This window comes from Liolophura sinensis, chromosome 10, assembly GCF_032854445.1.
Source record: "Liolophura sinensis isolate JHLJ2023 chromosome 10, CUHK_Ljap_v2, whole genome shotgun sequence".
Classification (NCBI taxonomy): Eukaryota; Metazoa; Mollusca; class Polyplacophora; order Chitonida; family Chitonidae; genus Liolophura; species Liolophura sinensis.
The window spans coordinates 33,199,753-33,222,257 of record NC_088304.1 but is presented as its reverse complement, the minus strand read 5'-3'; the positions used below and the strand labels follow the sequence as shown (position 1 = coordinate 33,222,257).

At 40.4% G+C, this 22,505-nt stretch overlaps 2 protein-coding genes across 2 annotated transcripts; one reads left to right on the top strand and one right to left on the bottom strand.

Annotated features, from left to right (window-relative positions):
* The first annotated feature begins 2,606 nt into the window (after positions 1-2,606).
* LOC135477129 (mucin-17-like) lies at positions 2,607-3,713 on the top strand. The gene has a single exon (XM_064757284.1). The coding sequence runs from the start codon at positions 2,607-2,609 to the stop codon at positions 3,711-3,713; it is 1,107 nt and encodes a 368-aa protein (XP_064613354.1).
* A 17,288-nt stretch (positions 3,714-21,001) lies between these two features.
* Positions 21,002-21,652, bottom strand: LOC135477128 (uncharacterized). The gene has a single exon (XM_064757283.1). The coding sequence runs from the start codon at positions 21,650-21,652 to the stop codon at positions 21,002-21,004; it is 651 nt and encodes a 216-aa protein (XP_064613353.1).
* Between the last annotated feature and the right edge of the window lie 853 nt (positions 21,653-22,505).

Genomic DNA, 22,505 nt, shown 5'->3' with positions numbered 1-22,505 from the left:
ATCAACAAAGCTATTTCGCACCGAATTACTACCTTCACGAGTTAATTTACCACAGGGTCAGTACCTCTGCGGGTTAATTTAGCACGGTATTTATTTTCCGCGGAGTATCAATGTACATTTCAACCTATACTGTATGCATTATTTTCATTCTCAAACCATAATGCTGACCACCGTCGTATAAAAGAAATATTCTTGACTGTTGTTTAAAACATCAATAAATAAACGAATTCTTGGCATATTTCATAATATGATGATAGCGTATGTTTCTCCAGGGAAGGCAAGTAATCGTCTGAGAAATGCTAGATCAGACCTTTTTCCACTTTTTCATGGATTTTGAGCCATGGTTTAAACATTTCCAAACTTTAAGATTGACCTTTATCCACCATCTGCGTAACTTTTGGTCAGCTTATATAATTAAAGACGTACAGCATACAGAGTATGCCAGTCTTTCCGGTAAATAACAGTAACATTATCCAAACATTTTTTTCTAGGTAAACGATGAAATAAAGTGACTAAGTTATTTTCAGTTCTGCCTGAGGCTAATATTACTAACAGCACTGCGATTTGCATTAGGTCCTAATTTAGCCACATCACTCAGCACACCTGAGGATTTTTGTCTCATTGATTGGGAGCGTGTCATGTATGTTTCACATTTATCTCGCAAATGTTGACGGGTAATTGACAGCGGATGTTTAGGAGCACAGCATCTTTTTTCACTGATGAAATACGCCACTGTATGTGAGAATGTAGAGCGTCAGTTATCTCCCCTTCCTTAATAAAACTGGCATGCTCCTTTCATTACTTCTTTGACTGACAGATTGACTGATTGTTTGATTGATTAACTACTGTGGTGAACACTGTAAGTGGAGGAAACTGGATATATAGAACTCGGTAACCCCACACATCAACATTTACCTAACCAATCCACTTGTGTAAGGCATATATGGGAACCATGAAGAGCTACTTTCGAACACCCAGAAATAAATTTACAAATGGACTGTCTTACTTGGTACTTCCCCGTTGCGTATATAGGGATAACGCCTTAGTTGATTTTGTACTGTGTTTGTGGATATGATACATCCTACACAGTTATCCCACATACTTTTTCGATACATAATGCACAAAAAGGGAGGTGGATCAGAGGGGTTAACCTGCAAAACACGTTAAATTTGTGCAAATTTTGTAAGAACTAAAAGCGAAAGCAATCAACGCCAGAGTGGAAAAACAACTGAAAACTATCTATATTAATTTTTTCTTTTTTTTTTTTTTTGGCCGACAGAATTGTATGTAGTTTTCAAAGATCTTCCACTTACACATACTTATTTTTAGGTTTTTCTTTCACGATAATAAGTGTCTTTTTCGGGAGTACATTCCCTCTAAGCCTTCAAAGTTATACACGGGATATAACAGCCAACGTACGGGAATTTGTCAATAATATGCTTAGTTATAAAGGACAAGGCTAGATTTAATGTCGTATTCACGCTAATCTTTTCATTTTATTTTTTACAAGGAAATAAGGACATGTCACAAGCTTTGAAGTGGGAGGCGATATCTGCGATTCTACTCGTCTTCTCTTACCATCCTGTCTTGCCACAAAATGATACGAACACACTCCAACTACCCATAAGTACGTATAGTCTATATGTTACAAAAGTTAGGGTTTAACTTAATTGGGTAAACAATTAAGCTCTGTATTACCTTCTGTCTAAAATCTCATTATTTGTTGCAATCGAGCAATTTTGGTATTAAGATTTGAGCTTGTTTAACGTTTCCACACTTTCGAACAACCTGCCTCAGGTTTAAAAACTGGTTTCCGTCCGAAATCACTCAATATTTTTATTTATTTCATTGTTCTTTCACGCTGTACTCAAGACAATTTCGGTCCAAATAATTTAATAAAACGTTTTAATTTTGATTCATAAAACAAATTTCGTCAAAATGTTAATATTTCTTGGAAATTCAACTTTTTTTGATAGGCTAACAAAACTTGTCAGTCAGAGATCTGTGGTAAGAACACATACACGTTTTGCAAGTATAACTACGCCCAGAAAACAGACAGAATGAAACAAACAAAATCCCAAACTGTATTTTTTGATTCTTTGTTAACAGATGGGCTTGACGGTTTATCTCAAGCATTGGCAAGGTTGGTTAATCAAGTTGATGTCACGACTTCCATACCTCCCGATCCTGATACAGTCGTATCCCAGTCTTTCAAGAACAACACGCTGGTATCGTTTTTTCAGACCAATGGCCCCTTAAGGCAAAAAAATGGCAATATTACTCACCCAGTAACAAAAGAAGTTGGGAGTGGGTCTTTGGAAGATACAATATCAGCAACAAATGCAAGAACAAATATTGGGGATGCTTTGGGCAAAACACCGTCGCCAGCAAGAACTTCTATGGAAAATACTGTTACATCTTTTCCAAAAACCACAGAATTCTCGCCTAGCGGAATAACTGAGAACAACAAGGTGGACAAAGAAAGAAATAGCGCTAATGTGACGGCCAGAGTTACGCCCCTTCCTGCAACGGCAAATGGTAATTCTACAGCGTTATCTCCTGATTCAGCTTTAACCCAGCAGACACAAGAAGAAGTCTTTACTAGCATGAATTTCCCTCGAACACTGCCCATGCAAGAGAGCACAAGTGAATCACCAGTTCTAGCTAATCCGGAAAGGCCAAACGTATTGCATGATGCGAGCTCAAATTTGAATCTGACAGGTTTTAACGTCATTTTGCAACTGTTGAGAAAGTCTTTCACTTCTCTAGAGACTACAACTATCCCCACAACAGCAACAACAACTGTCAAACCCGTCCTTGTGAAAACAGATTTGCAAAGTATTCTTAAAGGTTTACTTTATCAAAATGGAACCAGGCCCTCTTCAAATCAGTCTACATTAACAACAACAACAGTGGCACCGGAAATATCGTCTTTAACCGATGCCGCGGTAACAAAGAAGGAAAATTACGTCAGAGACATCGTTGATGGAATTATCAAAGTCTTACATAAGACTACGGACACATCGCCATCGCCACTGACATCTGAAACAGCCGCCTATGTGACACCATTACCGCTTACGCGCAAAGTACCAGATTCAACATTTGTAAGCGATGCCCCTGTTACAAAGAAAGAGAGTTATGTTAAAGTTATTGTGGGTGGAATTGTCAATGTCTTACTTAAGAAAGCAGTCACGACACCACTGCCTTCATCAAATCAATCATCCAAGTATGTATCATCTACGACATTTACACGCGTGGTGCCAGAGTCAACGTTTATAACGACAGAAGGCAGTTCTTCGAGTAGGCCTACAAGGGAAAGCCGAAAAACTACTTTTGCAGCTGCTATTACAGTGACTAATCAGCCCACAAAGAAACCTCCACTTAGCCAGAATCAAGTGCTAAACATATTGGGCAATCTCTTCCAAGCATCTCCTTCATCGACTGCATCAGGCATTGTGCAAAAAACAAAGGCAACAACAACAACAGCAAGAACTACAACATCAGAGGCTGCGCTTCAGGAAAGTGTTATCAGCAGTATATTAGATAAGCTGGTGAATGATCCTCAGTCCACGATGATCAGCTCTGCCATGTTGACGTCCGAAGAGTCAACGATTACATCTATGGTCGATGCGACATCATCTGGCAGCAGCACGTCAGATTTTCGCCGCGGTGAGAGAACGGAGAAGAGCGTGTCAAGGGGAACAACTTTGTAAGTAAAATCTAAGCTGTAACGTTCGCGTGTTATTCAGAGCACGCATTACAGTTGAACTGTTCACTTGTAATTACGTTCCCTTACGCTGCTTGAAATATACTTCGCCACTCACCACACTAAATAATACATCATTAAAAAAGCTTTAATAAACAGATTTTTAAAAAAATGAAAAGTAAAATCCGCTATATAAGCGTCGAAAGTGTGTACCAGCCATTGACCATATTGCTCGTTCCGGGTCAATAATCGTAAAGCCAATTCCCAAGGTTATGTTCAACACACACCATAAAAATTAAGAAAGTGTGTAAGATAAGAAATTATGACGGATTCAGGTAAGGAGAAGCAATCAACTGTTTTCAAGAAGACGCCAGGAATGTTATGGTTAGGGTAAGCGAATTAAATCAATTCCAAATCATGCGGTATGTGTCATGCTAGTTCATACGTCGTTAATCAATATATGGATTTTAGTTACGCTTTCATTGTAACTGTTCATATATCCAATGCGGTAATCTAATTCAACACGGTGGATATACATCCCCTCACATCGCGTTATATAACTGGAATTAGAGACAAGAATGAAGCCGAGTGCCAGAGATTCTGAAATCTCCGTCAATATATAGTTCAAAAAAGAACTGCACTCGTAACATTTAGACACTTACACATATACACGCCTTGGGCGGAATTTTTGGGTATATTCCGGTTCAAGTAAAGATGATTTACTATGTCAAAACTGAAATCATCCCTCTTTCGTAACGACGGCGTGACAGGAAATTCGTTATGGTATTAAAAATAAAAGGTAAGATGGAAAAGGTAAACGGCTGCCTGGAGCTTCGCAGTTTCCTATAAACTATCCACCAATGTTACATCATAAGTACAACCGTATCCACTTAAATCGGAGCGGAAATCGCACTGCAAATAATCGCAGCGTTTTTCGCGTACAGTCACTCCTTCGGTGATTTCTCTACGTTTCCCGTTGCGTCTTTGGTTTGATTGATTGGTAGAAATTGTCGTGTATTGAGTCGGCGTACATATACATTATTTATTGGACCTACAAGAGACAATAATTTTGGAAGTTGAAAATATCCAATGCTACATGATAAGGCGAATTAGAATTCTATGAGTTTCCATGTCGATTTTTGAAGCAGAAATTTGCTTTTCTCGCGCTGTGATTTCCGGTCAGAATCGCATGTGGTGGGCACACTTCACCATGTTTTAAACGCTGCTCAAGCCGCGGCGGGAAAAGCAACCGCTCTGGTGGAAGCAGACCTTAAGTCCTGTCTTTATTCCACTAAGTCGTGCCTTTATTCCACTAAGTCGTGTCTTTATTCCACTAAGTCGGGTCTTTATTCCACTAAGTCGTGTCTTTATTCCACTAAGTCGTGTCTTTATTCCACTAAGTCGGGTCTTTATTCCACTAAGTCGTGTCTTTATTCCACTAAGTCGTGTCTTTATTCCACTAAGTCGTGTCTGTAGGGTATGTCTATGCATCGTGTTGAACAAAATTGATCAGTTTAATATATCGGCAGATACAAGCGCAGCTGTATGAGTCATATAATTGTTTTTAATAAAGACAGCGTACATATATATAAACCAGAATGATAATACAGATCAAATTTTTATTCCAACATCTTTGAAAACTGCTTAGTAAGTGCTCTTTTTGCACATGACTCCGTATTAATTTCCTGCATTATTTACCCTTTTAGAAAGGGCACAATTCGAATACTGACTGGTCATTTCTGCGGAACATTGTTTTGAAATTTGATCACACTACTGTTGACCTGAAATATCCTTGAAGATTGATGATTGTTATAAAGATGCCAGTTAGGATGACTAGATTCTCATCTTTGGGCAAATATTCCTGGTAACAGCCAGACAAACAAAGCGTTAGTCACGCCACTTTGTCTGCTCATCAAAACTGGAAGATTTCATATCAGTCAAAATCCATAAAACTGGCCGCCTTGTTGAGCATGACTTTGCTTTGTTTTAATGTTATTGTATGTTAATACAATTCTAGGCCAGTGACGTCTAATAAATTGCAATTCTGCTGAAGCCATGGTGCTAGAGAGCGTGTGATTTGCCACCATCATGCAGTTACATGAACAACTGACTGAGCCAAATTGACAAGAGGTCATACTTCACTGGTTACATGTGACCATTTGCCAGCTATCACACTGTCATCACTGCTCCGGTTTTACTCACCATGCTGCACAAGAAGCAGTGTTTCACCGTTCACTTGGACCACTTGCCAGCTATCACACTGCCGCCACTGCTCTGGTTTTACCGTCTGTGCTGTACGCCCTTAATTATATTAAAACAACAATCTAGTCATAAAATATTGAATAAAGGTAGACGAAGTTGACCTAGTGCCAACACTGCAAATGTACCAAGACTATGTTGAAAGTCAACTTCATGACATATCTTTTGTTTTTTGGCATGGTGCTCCAGTTAAGAAGTACTATAAATACGCTGGCATCGGTCCGGCCTACCGCACAGAGATACCAACATGATGCGACAGAAAGTTGAAGCTGTAATCAACCCTAAGCCTCATAGAAACAAACAATGGAAGTCTGATTTAATTAAGTCGATTGTAAAAGTGACATGAATATAAATTCTGTTTTGTTTTGTTTTCATTATAGGACACCGTTCAACGTGGTGGGTATCGTGCTAATGATTCTGACGTCTGCGTTATCGGAAATATGATAATTATGAAGACTGAGCCGTCTAAGAGATTTCGCCAGTTTTCACATGGGACTGTCTTACATAACGCCTGCTATATTTGAAGTAACATCTTCGTAAAGATTGTGAACTCTAAATAAATAGGAGATATTTCCAAATGTTTCTATTGATTTTCGCCGTACTCATGACTATTGTACTTATTCATTTACGACGGCGGTCAGCATTATGGTGGGAGGAAACCGAGCTAAGCCCCGGGGAAACTCAGGATCATCCGCAGGTTGCTGTCAGACCTTTCCACGTAAGGCCGGAGAGGAAGCCGGCATAAGCTGGACTTGAACTCACATCGACGGCATTGGTGGGAGGCACAGTTAAATAATCATAAGGCCAATTCTAAAAACGATATTTAACACAAACCACCAAAGAACTTAGAAAGTATATAAAATTAGAAAGTAAGACTGATTTGACTGAAACAGAAACCGTTACCAACGATAGTGGAAAGAGGTAAGGAATATCCTAGACAATTGAGTGATTGGAATCATATGCCACTTTATAAGTTGTGGATACTCAAAATATGCATCTCAGTTGCGATTTGATTGCAGCTGTCTGTGTATCTAACGTGGTGATCTAGTTTAACGCGACGAATACATGGCCCCAACGATTGACGTCGTCAAATTACCAATGCACGTATTGACAATATTGATTATGTCGACGAAATATCAGGCTGTATATGGCTATTCAACACGTTGGTATAATGTGTATGCACTGACTACTTGTGACCCTATTCAACACGTTGGTATAATGTGTATGCACCGACTACTTGTGACCCTATTCAACACGTTGGTATAATGTGTATGCACCGACTACTTGTGACCCTATTCAACACGTTGGTATAATGTGTATGCACCGACTACTTGTGACCATTTGCCAATTACCACACTGTCTTTGCTACTCTACTTTTACTCCTGGCTGCAAGTATTTTCTTATATTATTGTATCGTGGTTTGTTTGCAACTGTGCAGTGTAATTACTAATGCCCTCAGTTAACCGACCCATGAGGTGAGGAGATCAGAACGCCTACATCAGCTCATGAATATGCTAATTTATTCATCCTTCGGCTGCACAGTGTGTAAATGTATATGCATATAGCTGACAAATGACTACACGGTATAGGCTGCATTCTTTACGCTTAATTTGCGTAGGATATGACTGTTATAATTGGGCATATATTAGTGTAGTATACACTCCATCATTATAGGCATGTATTTTCTTTTGATTGGTGTTTTACGCCGTACTCAAGGATATTTCACTTATATAACGCCAGTCAGCATTATGGTGCGAGGAAACCAGGCAGAGCCCGGGGGAACCCACGGCCATCTGCAGGTTTTCTGCCAGACTTTCCCACGTCTGACCGCAGAGTAAGAAAGCTTGAGCTGGACTTGAACTCACAAGGACTGCAATGGTGAGAGGCTCCTGTGTTATAAGCATTTACAGTTCAACTTTTTGCATGTTCGAGAACTCCTGAATATGTTCAAAAGCTTTATCTGGACTGATTTTAACAGTGTTTAAGACACAGTTGCTGACTCATGCGTAATGTTTTACACCGCAGCGGACGAGCTTTTCTCCAGTGAAAAAGCAGACCGGATTCCAATTCTTACCGCTAGTTCTTCAGGCGGCTTTAGGTCAGCAAATTTGCCAGCTACATGACAAAGTAATATGTAAAGTATGCAAATCACAAGTTCAGGTCATCAACCAGTATAACAATACTCAAAGTCAAGTTCCCAAAGACCAGTTTCATCAATGCAATTAGCATCACAATCTCCAAAAATCATATACAATTTTAAAAAAAGATACTCACCTGAAAGTAGAAGTAGTCAGGAGTCACCAAAGTCGTCATTTGTTTTACAGATTACATTTGTATGTAGTAACTGATATGTCAAACCCTGTGCTTAATCCACACCAATTTATGTTTAAACATGTAAAGGTCCATATTTATACTATACACAATATCTTGCCACAAGAAAGTATGTTACGCTTCTATTGCCACTGTCTAAAATTAACAAGGCGGCGATATTAGAACTGCGCCATGTTTATATGGCCTCTAACCCCGCGATATTAGAACTGCGCAATGTTTATATGGCCTCTAACCCCGCGATATTAGAACTGTGCCATGCTTATACGGCCTCTAACCCCGCGATATCAGAACTGCGCAATGTTTATAGGGCCACTAACCCGCGATATTAGAACTGCACCATGTTTATACGGCCTCTAACCCGCGATATTAGAACTGCACCATGTTTATACGGCTCTAACCCCGCGGTAGGAGAACTGCGCCATGTTTATACGGTCTCTAACCCCGCGATATCAGAACTGCGCAATGTTTATACGGCCTCTAACTCCGCGATATCAGAACTGCGCAATGTTTATAGGGCCTCTAACCCGCGATATTAGAACTACACCATGTTTATACGGCTCTAACCCCGCGATAGGAGAACTGCGCCATGTTTATACGGCCTCTAACCCCGCGATATCAGAACTGCGCAATGTTTATACGGCCTCTAACCCCGCGATATCAGAACTGCGCAATGTTTATACGGCTCTAACTCCGCGATATTAGAATTGAGCCATTTTTATTAGGCCTCTGGCCCCGCGATATTAGAACTGCGCCATGCTTATACGGCCTCTAACCCAGCGATATGAGAACTGCGCAATGTTTATACGGCTCTAACTCCACGATATTAGAATTGCGCCATGTTTATACGTAGTCTAACCCCGCGATTTTAGAACTGCGCTGTGTTTATACGGCGTCTAATCCCAAGATAAGCGAATTTATATACATAATTACAAGGTAATAAAAGACTTAGTGTAGAGAATAAAAGCAGCGGTAAATCGTCACACGTAACTGGTGAAATGCGGTCTCTTTTTAATTTTCCCCAGTTACAGTTTTATTCTGTTCATGTAAATTCTTAAATGCTAGCAAATTACACGCCACTTAACCCATGGCCAATTGCCAATCAGAGAGCAATAGATTATACATGTAAATAGTAATTAATGTTTGGCAAAACAATAAATTGCGGAAAGCGCCGTCACTACTCGACGAGTTCCTGGCACTACAAACATAATATATTTGTCTCAGTTATCAGAGGCGGCAAGTGTTCCAGTACGGCGGCTTTAAAGCTGTTTTGACTTGGACAGGAAAAGCATTAATGCCCCCATCCTCTCCTTCTCCCTCTACGTTCTTGTGGAGTCTCGTTGACACAGACGGTACTCGTGTGGCCTTTTGCGTTCTCGCTGAAACTCTCTGGTCTTACACCAATATGGCGTATGTTGGGAAGTTCGTCACCAACTTGCTAATGCTCGGTGGTTTACTCCAAGCACTTCGGTTTCCTCAATGCAGTTATAAAACTAACCTCCATCGAATAAATATACAAATCTTGAGTATGGCATTAAAATAAACAAAATAAATAAGGTAAGGAAGCCTGTATGAGGATGAACTCAGAGCAACCGCATTTGATGAGAGGTGCGTAAGTATGCTAACCACTTGGCCTTTTAGCATAGTAGAATTAATCTTGTCATAGTGTCGTTCTCAACGATATATTTCCGCTTTTTATCAAGATCTATTTGCGAACCTTCCTAGTGCATTATGTTCATTGACAGCTATTTTTGTCACTATGGACAGGATTTAGATAAATTTAAGTGTGTTTTTGCTATTGGATCTTTACTCATAGACAACAAAGGAAACGATTTTGCACTAATGAACACGTCAGACATGTGACCTGCATATGCGTGTATGCTTGGGGTTTTACATTCTTTCAGTTACAACTATGAGCCATCAGGTGTGTACGTATACTTTATCTTCTTGTGGCAGGGTGAGTCCATGCTGCCAAAGTGCTTTCTCCACTGAAGTATCATGCCGAAGACACCAGATGACACCCCACCCAGTCACATTATATTGACTTTTTTCTTACTATAACCTCTCAGTGATTGATTGACTGGTTGGTTGTTAGTTTGGACAATTGATGGATTGGCAGCCATTTTTATATATTTACTTATTTATTTGATTGGTGTTTTACGCCATACTCAGGAATATTTCACTTATACGACGGTGGCCAGCATTGTGGTGGGAGGAAATCGGGCAGAGCCCTGGAGACCCCCACGACCATCCGTAGGTTGCTGCAAGACCTTCCCACGTACGGCCGGAGATCCATTTTAAGTGACTAATCTTTTACCCATCTCTAGCATCTTTGATGAACCTTTACCCATGTCTGAAGATGTTTTATATATCCCTGAAGATCAATTATGCCTATGGAGATAGTCCGAAGATCCTTTACACAGCTCCGAAGACCCTTTTCGCATCTCCGAAAACGTCTCACGCATTTCCGAAGATCTTCAGCGTACCTCTGAATATTTTCACACTGAAACAATAAAACGAAACGTGACCTTACGTATCTGTCGTATGAGAACCACCTGACGGAACAGTCTAACGGTTTTTTGTCCTTCGGAAGGATGGCCAGACATATGTAGCAAAGTGGATGGTTCCATCCAGAGCTCAGAAACTTGGCTGAGACCACTGCGGATTACGAACCAGCGACCTCAGGTTCCTCAGATTCAAACACCAAATAGCCAGCAATACATGTCAACCGTCTAGATCACTCGACCACTCGACCACTTGACCAACAGGCCTTCCACAAAAATAGAAGGTAGTTGACCGGTAGACTTTACAGCGAACATGCATTACCTCTCTGATGATCACAAATGATTTATTTATTTGATTGGTGTTTTACGCCGCACTCAAGAATATTTCACTTATACGACGGCGGCCAGCATTATGGTGGGTGGAAACCGGGCAGAGCCGGGGGGAAACCTACGACCATCCGCAGGTTGCTGCAGACCTTTGGCTGAGATCACTGCGGGTTTCGAACCAGCGACCTCAGAGTTCTGGTTATATTCCGAAAGTGTAATCCATATTAACGATAATACTGTTTCAGCACTAGAACCTGTGCTATATTCAGAAAGTGTAATCCCTATTAACAATAATACTGTTTCAATATTATACTCTAAATTTTTTTGGGAGGGGGGGGGGTGGGGAATTACTTTGGGTTTACGCGGCTTCCTTCAGTTTTACCGCGGATACCTGCAGGCTTACAATGTTTATCCTCTCAAAAACCTTACCGCTACCGTGTTGAGTACGGGAGAAAGCGCCAATCAAAGTAAATAAATAATGAAATAAACAAACGTGTAAACTCAACATCCGCCATAGCCCAACCCTTGTTCACCGCTCACAGGCTGGTGCAGTTGCTGGCAAAGTTCAGGATACGTAACCTGGCGGGACACACGTCGAACATTATATACAAACATGTATGTACAAATTCACACATATTATATATATATATATATATGCAGCCCGAGGAGTATTTAAATTCCACGTATATTTAAATTCCACGTAAACAATTGTCCTGTTTGACATGCTATATTTATAAATCCATTTTCTTTTGCTATATGGGTGCGTTATGATATATCACCTGACTGAATAACGCCTCCGTCCTAAAATAACACGGAAAAGACTTGTAATTTTTTGTCCATGCAGGAGCGGTTTTACAGAGAACAACAGGAAACTAAGCCATTACAGTTGTTTCAACCATTACGTCATATAATGTCGGGGAAAGTGCACTTTATAAAATCCCTGCATTCATACAGGATATTCTGATCTATGTATAACGACAGGTGAAAATGGTGTAAATAGATGTACTCTACTATGAAAAATGTTGTTAATCTATAGACAAATGCAGTGTAAATAAAAGAACCTGCTATAACTTCATAGTACTGACTTAACTTCGAATTACATAGACAATTCGTTTAAGCATTATGTTTAACTGCGGCAATGTTTTACCACGCCTTTCTTATGTACATATAATCACGCAACTGGCTGGAATTTACAGTCATGTGAGAGCAGTTTGTCAACATGAAAAGTGTCCAAACTGACAGCAAAGTTTAACTTGGAAAATACATCATTTGTAATGCAAGATGGGCTATACTGAATCTATCAACTGACCAGAGGCACTGCAAAAAGAAGCACATAACTATTAATGAACTGCCCTTGTGCATCATGGGAAGGCAATGTAAATTTAGCCAGACAGCCTCATTAAAGCCGTGGGTGGAGCAAACCGGTAAACCTTCCGCCGCACGTGCGACTCTGTGATAAGATAATATTAGCTTGGCTTGTTAATCGAGTCTGTTTTGTGTCCGAGATAATTGCAGCGAGCAAGGCATAATTAGGAACCTCAAACTCGTTTTATAGCCGTCGATGTTCCCGATTTAACCACAACGAGTGCAAAGCAAATCTCACAAAAAGCAGCCCCTAGTCATCTAGGGAAAGCCTAACGGCATGTATATTAGTCTGTCGTTTGTCCCCGACCCTCACAGCTCTTGATCAACCTCAGAATAATGTCGCTTTTCCCTGCCATGGGCCCACAAGTGTGCAGGGTGCAGCTCTGGAGGATTGTCCTCGCCTTGTTCCTGGTCTCTCTAACGTTTGCAGCACCAAGAAGTCGGCGACAGGCGCAACCTAATCAGCTGTCGCTATGTAAGTATAAAGGTGTTCTCACAAAGTCTAATCTGCTACATAAAGATTCACTCTCCCCGATCTTTCGATATTCGAATTATATATGATTTGATTTCTATTATAATTCGGTCTCTGTTATAACTGGATATCTAAAATCTATCTTTTAATCATGTTGATTTGATCAGCAAATGTTAGATATTCATTCGCAATGCATTGCATGCCGAAATCATGGAAATGCTGGTGTACAAATCACATAGAGACAGCAAGCGTATCGCTGACTTATCTGGTAATTCATACCTGTTTTGTTGTCTTTTACTGGACTGTTCATTGCCCTTTACTTCACCTTAGATCGGTAAATCCTGATCTTTGTTAATTACACCCTCCAGCAGGGTAGGCCAATGGTAAGACTCACGTGGTCTTTGTCTGACGCGAGTCGCGTGTAATTAACACATGTACATGTATATGTGTGAGTGCGATGATATTAATCAAATACACTCGTCGTCGAATTTCCCGTACATTTACAGTGCAGCTCGTCAACCGATTTTACAAAATGGCATTTCTTATTCTGGTTGTCAAACAATAGTCTTCATGCATGTCCCAATCATTTTTTAATTTTTGTATTTGCAAAGTTATGTACATGTATATACGAGACAGCTTTGTAGCCGACCATGTCCCAGGCAAAGTTTTATTTCTGGCGAATCATGTTGTCTCAGATTTCAATATTCCGGAAGATGGCTGATGTTTCTTGTTTGAGTATGTTGGCCCGACCCAGTTGATTTTTCTGGAGCATTAGAGTTAAATCCGATCAAACACCGATAACCTACATGTGGTCAAGGTTCTTCTAGGGCACTCGGTTTGGGACCATTTTGGATTTGAAGCAAAACCGCCAAACGTCTTCTGAAGAAAAAGTGGACGCATTCTTCTAAAACATTTTACGCGTGTAGAGCGATTCTAGTAACTGAACCTTTGAGTAAGACATTAAAATGTGTTAACAATTTTAGACGCTCGCCATTGCACGAATATAGGAGTTATAAAAACTTTTGAATTGTGATATAATTTTTAAGTACTCCACTGTATTTCGCAACTGGTTTTCTTTTTTTGCCTGTGATTGTAACTTTTTGAGACACATTTCAAATGTGATTTTAGGGTTTTCAGGTTACTTAATTTTAATGGCCTGTAAATGGAAAAGTATAAGATCTAGAAATTTGCAAGTTGACCAAACTGTAGCCTCAAATATGGTCTTTTCGTGGAGGTTGAACCGTGTTAAGCTACTATCAACAGTTTTCTCCTACAAGTGTTTAAATGGCATAACCCTATTTTAGAATTAGAAATCCAACCCCATTCATTTAACATAAACATAGAGGGTAACTAGACAATTATATGCTCTTTGACTGTCCAGCTAACTGTCCGTGACTGTAATATACCAGAATCGCTGCCTTGCTGATTGGCTGTTACATCATTGCCAGGAAGCAAACTGCTCTGTGCTGAAGCAGAAACTGGAAACCAATCGTGAAGACTGCTTGGAAGCCGTGAAACTGCATGCAATTCTTGTATTGTTTGTTACTTTTTTTCTGCTTATTCTTATTTTTTCTTATGTGTTCGTTATACAAGCAAATTTGTTATTCTCCATGAACATAAGGTCATAGTACATCATAAATCTGGGCGTCAAAACAGACACTCGTATACCTGCCGCCAACCAAAGTGGAAGATGACGTAAGATGTAGGGGGAAGACTATAAATCTATGCTCCGTCGAACCTTACACAGTGTTAACGGCCAGAAATGAGGGCGCGGGAATGTACAACCTAAAAAGAAGAATGTTTTAGTAAACTATAAAATGTGTATCTTGCATGTGGGCTGCGTTTGCTTATAGTTACGAGGAAGTATCAGGAACATGCGCGTTTGTCTGTTTAATGCGTAATGGTTTATTTATTTGATTGGTGTTTTACGCCTTTTTTTAAAAAAAAATTTACTTATTCGACGACGGTCAGCATTATGGTGTGAGGAAACCTGACAGAGCCTGGGAGAAACCCACGACCATCCGCAGGTTGCTAATACGCAATGAGAAATATGTAAACGTATGTATGCTTGTAGTTTTACGTCGCACTTACAAAATTTCCAGTCATTTGACGACGAGTAGTCATTAATGAGATCTCTATCCGGATATAATATAACACTATGTAATATAACTTAGTCATACATTTTCCGTCTTGGAAAAAATATATGCAGTTCTTGAAGCATAAAAAGCCAGCCAGCAATATGACACGTGTTAAAATGAGTACTAATAATGTATGGTGAACACAACCTGCATATCATGTATACGAAGTCGAATACATATCATTTCCATTATATTTGTTTGGTCATATGTATGTTCACTTACCACTAAACAGGTGTCAGTTGTTAAACTAATGTGTATCATAAGTTGTTAGTTATCATAAGCTGCTTCAGGTGCATAAATAATACGGAAATATTACCCTGTGTAGACGATAAATTCAACACAAATGGTCATTAGAATGTACACTGATATCTGGCTTTATGATACCGTCATTCACAACCATACGTAGACAGCTTTCAGGACTATCACACAGAGATGGCTCATAATGGTCACACTGGCCTACAGATTGGTAATCACTTGTTACCATGATGTTATCAGTAGTTATCAGGTTCAAGCTGGAGTGAAAACAAACAAACGCTGAATTACCTTACTATTTATGAAGTATCAGGCAATACGAAAATTTACGGTAATTTACCAAAACCAAAGTTTTATATCGGAATGTATTATTTCACGTAATTCTGCAATATATGCACTAAACACTACTCATATTTCTTAAACAACAAACTACAGATACAGCAGAGAACATAAAACAATGAAAAAGCACATATTTATGACACATTCCTGCTACTTAACATAAACATTATGTTGTTGTTGTTACATCCAACCACGCGACATGTACTCACAAACTTTATAGCCACAAAAATCCGCTTCACGCCTACATCAGGTATTTAACTTCACAGTTCTTCTGACAAGTATTGCTTTACAAAAATGACAGCACCATCGTTCCATTCAAAACCTTAATTGTCTACTACCAAAAATACGGAGCGGGACTATCAGCCATCAGCACCCTGCTATACACTTGTTCTGTATTAAACAGTGCTACGGCATCACGTTTTAACATAGTAAAACATCTGCATTGTTGAACATTGTTAACAGAAGCGTAAATCAGGAACAAACTTTGTTCACGTTCCTTGCTGTGTACTTATATTACAGTGCACAACAGTTATTCTCTGGCAGGGTTCACATTTAGCAGAAACGTAAAACGGAAATAAACTTTGTTCACGTTCCTTGCTGTGTACTTATAGTACAGTGCACAACAGTTATTCTCTGGCAGGGTTTACATTTAGCAGAAACGTAAATCAGAAATAAACTTTGTTCACGTTCCTTGCTGTGTACTTATATTACAGTGCACAACAGTTATTCTCTGGCAGGGTTCACATCTGACAAGTTTTCTAACAAACAGTATAATAAAAATCCTCGATTTACATAAACCTGACTCTGCTGGTGGACTAAGCGTCCCCGATATCTGGTTCTTTACGCTGTTTAAATCATTGTTTATTAAATGTGTTGACAACACAACATTTTGACTAACCTTACGCCACCATTCACCTCTTTGTTGAAGACACTTTGATGAATGTGGCAACCTAAGAAAGTTGTTGGAGTATGTTTTATTAAACAAAGGCAAAATATTTTCAACTCTTCATGTTATATGTCGATAGTGAATTTTTATGATTAGCTTACGACAGTCGGAATTTAGAGTTAAATGAGCATATGTGCTTAGTCAACTTTAACAGTTCAAGTTACAGGAACAAAATTAAAAACATGATAAAATAAAAAGAAATTCTGAAGAAAAGTCATTCGACACATGTTAAATACTGAAGATTTAAAATAGTTCTTCCGATAATAAGTAGTGTTAATTACGGTTATTCGTTAAGGCCACTGTACATCAGCATGGTTTAGTTCTCATTTGATTGGACAGTAATGCTATGTGTTCTTAAATGGAGTCCGTACGACTTTTCTTTTAATGCAAGTTACCAGGCCCATTTTCTTCTCATGTACATCATATACTCTGTCTTAATGTCTTTTTATATTCATGGCAGCCTTAACGCCATTGCGTTCTGCCATGGGCAGTACATGTGCATGTTGAGGATATGTATAAGACGGTAATATAACATGTGGGCCCCTTTATCTTGTCCAAAGCAACATACAACCTCATGATTGATTGGGTGTTGTTTCCTAACCAAGCACTGCACTACATGACAGGTGGAAATTGTCATTAACCGTGACTGTTTTTGTCCTGCGTATTAAGTACATTGTTTTAAACTAGATTAACTCTTAATGATCTGAAAGAAAGTCAGGCTCGTTCATAGTCATGACTTTGTAACAGGAACACCCGGGTGAAGGCGTGCCTGGCGTTTTTAAAATAACAAATGTTGGCACTACTGGGTTTAGTTTTCTTCTTAGAGAGATACAGAATCGATTCTGATTGGCTGGCGTGAGAGAAGTCTATGCCTGGACTAAACTGAATGTTAGGTATGATACATTTATTCAAGAGTGACGTAGGCCCAGGAAGCCCTTTCTCCACTGTCAGCCAGTCAACGTCGATTCTGTATCCCTTTGATGCTAAATACCTAGTACTGATTGCCCTGGTGTCGAGGTATTTATTTATTTATTTATTTATTGAGTGGTGTTTTACTCAAGAGCATTTCACTCATACGACGGTGGCCAGCATTATGGTGGGAGAAAACCCGGCTGAGCCCTTGGGAAACCCACGACCATCTGTAGGTTGCTGGCAGACCTTCCCACGTACGGCCGGAGAGGAAGCCAGCACGAGTTGGACGGACTCACAGCGATCCCATTAGTGACAGGCTCCTGGGTTATTGCTCTGCACTAGCATACTAACCACCAGGACGTGCGGTGTGGGTATGTGACTATCTAGTGTCTTCAAATGTTATTGTAAACGATGAAGCACCCCAGTCCAACAAAGACTTAACCAATCCTACAATGACTTAACCAATCCAACAATGACCTAACCAAACAAACACATAAATTATGGAAGGTCATAACTGTAATCTCAGAAAAACTAATTTCCGTCATTGTTCTTCTGTCCACAGTGCTTAACCAGGAGATTGAGCCGACAGCAGCCCCTGAGGTGGAAGCCCCAGAAATGGCCGAAGGTGTGATTGCGCCTCAGCAAGCCCCGGGTCAAGCTACAGGCGGCAAACAGCCCCAGGCATCTGCCCTTAACACCAACAACAACAACAATGCCATTCAGCAAGCTCCTGCTAATAGCAGCCCCAATAAACAAGCTTCGCCACCCAAGACCATTAATGTTGTAGTCGGAGGTCCAGGTGTCAGCAACACCCTCCCAGAAGCTTCGGCCAACAATTACGCTTTGCCACAAGCGCCTGGTAATTATGTACCTTTATCTCAGCCGACAGATCCACGATTTACTGCTTTGCAACAAGCTCCTTCACAAGGTCAGGTGAATAACAATGCTGCCCCTCTACAGGTCAGTCCACAAAGGAATGTAGGACAACAAGCTCGGTTAGATAGCAATACCATAGGCTCAAAAGCTTCGGCTTCATCGTCCGGCAATGCTGGTACTGAACAACAAATGATAACAGACAACAGTCCACGATTGGCTGGGACAATCGCCCAGGCTCCGGAAACTGAGCCGGTTGAAGCTGCTCCGGCCAGCACAGCAGTGCTGCCAGGTAATAACCCGCACGCACAGCCCGGTCCAATGCAGCCTGTCCTGCCCAATCTCTCAGTGAATAACGCCCCACAGGTCGCTCCGTGGGTGTACACACCAATGATTCCGGGAGTTAGTTCCGGCGTCCAGAACGCAAACACCGGGAGAGGTTTCCAGTCACTAATGCCTGGGGGAGAAGTTGAAGCGGCCGAAGCCGTTGAGACTCAGGCCGGCGCGTTCACCATGTCCGGCCTTCACATGGTGAGTTTACCCAATGCTATCCAAGGACAAGTGGGATTTGGGGCAGAGATGGAGACAGCAATGCTCCAGGCGCCACTTATGGGTTCTGTTCGCGGACTCCAGCGGCAGATGGGCGGACAAGCGGCAATGCCAATGCACCAGGCGGCAATGCAGGCATTTCCCAGAGGTGGTCAGCCGCCCATTAGGGCACTCACCCCTGGCTTGGAAGTAGAACCACCTCAAGTACAAGAGGTTGAACCTGCAGAGGGCGCCGGTGCGATGATGGGCAACATGATGGCTCCTTATGGGCAACCAGCGCCCGGTGCGTCACCACAGGCCTCGGGTCAGCAGTGGCCGCCCGCGTGGACCTCCGGAAACAGCTTTGCTTGGACACAAGCGGCATTCTGAGTGAGATTACATCAGACGATTGAGATCTGAACACTTTCTCCGATTTTCTCGGGGTGCAAACTTACCGCGATTATAAATATAATCCGAATAAAAATAACTATACAAAAACGGAGGACATGTATATGTACCGTGTAACAACTGGATACAGCTGCAGATTATCAATAATGCTTCGTTTCTGTCTTAGCCGAATGTCATAAACATCAGATTTGTATACAGCGATGTGAATGACAATGCTACACTTTTGTGAAGAAAACACAGTTGGAACTCAGCAATATATCGGCGTTATTGGTCATTCCGTTATGATAAAAAAGAGGTTTCTTCCCTACTTCAAAAGTTAAGGTCATTATTCATAGCTCTTATGTCCAAGTGTACAACTTTACATGAGGTGGTCAAGGAATTCTAGAACACAGAAAACGTTATGTAAAATAATTCACTTGACCATCATTACACTACCAGTATTGCATTTATACATTGGGATACATTTCATTCTGTTAAAGAAAATGTAATCAAGGGAAGTTTGTTGTGTAATTATATAATTCTATATTTATAGATTTCCTTTGCTTTGCTTTCAAGTCATAGTTTCATGCAGCCATGAGTATGAGCTGTAAATTAGGAACGCTGGGTAATTTCTGTATGAAATTCTTCTCATAAACTTTTTAAATAACTTTATATTGAGTCTACACTTCACTTTTCGTACCTTGAATGTTGATTCTTTTTGCCATAGTGAAGAAATTCTTAGCCCGTTCACGTATGGTCAAGCATTGTTAGTTTATGTTTTCAGTCATGTTGCGCAGCATAGATGAATTCTTATCTATGACATTATTTATCGTAATATCCGTTTGCAGGTGAAATAAAAAATGACTTTTATATCATTTGATATATTCGTTTTTTGCTATAAAATTGTCTCCAATACAGCAATTATCTGTTTAATCCGCGTAATTTCAAAAATAACAGATCTTCTGACAGGTGAGGCCATGTATTCAAATTCAGCTTTAATGCGCTTTTCTTTTAAACAACATGTACACCATAAACTCGAGGTTACTGTCAAACAACATGTACACCATAAACTCGAGGCTACTGTCAAACAACATGTACACTATAAACTCGAGGTTACTGTCAAACAACATGTACACCATAAACTCGAGGTTACTGTCAAACAACATGTACACCATAAACTCGAGGTTAGTGTCAAACAACATGTACACTATAAACTCGAAGTTACTTTCAAAAAACATGTACACCATACACTCAAGGTTACTTTCAGACAACATGCACACCATAAAATGGAGGTTACTTTCAAACAACATGTACACCATAAACTCGAGCTTACTTTCAAACAACGAACACCATGAACTCAAGGTTACTGTCAAACAACACGTACAGCATAAACTCGACATTAATTTCAAACAACACGTACACCATACACTCAAGGTTACTTTCAAACAACATACACATCATAAACTCGAGGGTACTGTCAAACATGTACACCGTAAACTCGAGCTTACTCTCAAACAACACGTGCACCATAAACTCGAAGTTACTTTCAAACAACATGCACACCTTAAATCCCAGGCTACTATCAAACAACACGTACACCATAAACTCGAGGTCACTTTCAAACAACACGTACACCATAAACTCGAGGCTACTTTCAAACAACACCTACACCATATACTCGAGGTTACTCTCAAATAACACGTACACCATAAACTCGAAGTTACTTTCAAACAACACGTGTACCATAAACTCGAAGTTACTTTCAAACAACACGTACACCATAAACTCGAGGCTACTGTCAAACAACATGTACACCATAAACTCGAGTTTACTTTCAAACGACACGTACACCATAAATTCGAGGCTACTTTCAAACGACACGTACACCATAAACTCGACGTTAGTTTCAAACAACACGTGCACCATAAACTTGAGGTTACTTTCAAACAACATGTACACCATAAACTCGAGGCTACTGTCAAAGAACATGTACACCATAAACTCGAGTTTACTTTCAAACGACACGTACACCATAAACTCGAAGTTACTTTCAAACAACATGTACACCATAAACTCGAGGCTACTGTCAAACAACATGTACACCATAAACTCGAGTTTACTTTCAAACGACACGTACACCATAAACTCGAGGTTACTTTCAAACAACATGTACACCATAAACTCGAGGCTACTGTCAAACAACATATACACCATAAACTCGACTTTACAGTTAAGCAACACGTACATCAGAAACTCAACGTTGATGTCAGACAAGACACTATACAGACTAGCAACGCGACTAAAACTGAAAGACATCGATGCACCGAACGACGGATTGGGTCTGTGGGAAGACGGGGGTGGGGGGTTGCGGTGGAGGGGGAGGGAGGTGCATGGTTCCTAACCACTAGAGGTGCGGGATCAACCGTGGACAGCACATTTGTCCATTTTTTTATGACTATAAATGGTTGACGAGCCGTTTGCGCAGTGTAACCTTGTAAGACCACCGATTGTGCAACAAGATCGCAGTGGGAAAGTTCGTCAGTAACGTGCCAAAGTCGGGGGAATACTCCAGGCACTCCGGTTTCCTCCGCCCATAAAACTGGCCACCGCCGTAACAGTGAAACATTGTTGAGTGAAGTGTGAAACATCAATCAGCCAAGGCTTGACGGTTTCTTGGCCTTCCGTGCATAAACTTACAAATGACAGATCTAGTAGACGCACTGCGTACTGACTTGTCACTTACCAGCTCTGCAGCAACGTATGCCTCGAGAAATTTATCAAATAAACAAGTAAATAAGTATTGGACTTGTTTTTACAATCAATGGTAAACTGAATTGTATGGGTGTGCAATCGACTGTAGCCACGATATCTATGTGAAAGCAGGCCCAGGTAATTCCTTACCCTTATATCGACCTATAAATACCATTTCTATATCAGGTATGCACGACTTTGTGGCCAAATGATTACCCACTTTTATTGCGATCTACCTCAAATATTTTCTTTGTCTCTCACTGCTTGATTGGGAAGCTTTACTTCGAATAATTCGACTTGAGATCATTTGGAAATGTAGCCTTGTCTGGTTTTAATTGTAAATTTAAGCCATTAATATTGGCCTACATTCGCTGCAGCATCATGTTTCCAGTTGCTCTCACATGGCGCACCCCATTGT

What these genes read in the sequence shown, in the direction of transcription:
- LOC135477129 (XM_064757284.1), top strand. Translation starts at nt 2,607, where the DNA reads ATGAATTTCCCTCGAACACTGCCCATGCAAGAGAGCACAAGTGAATCA.
- LOC135477128 (XM_064757283.1), bottom strand. Translation starts at nt 21,652, where the DNA reads ATGTCTTTCAGTTTTAGTCGCGTTGCTAGTCTGTATAGTGTCTTGTCT.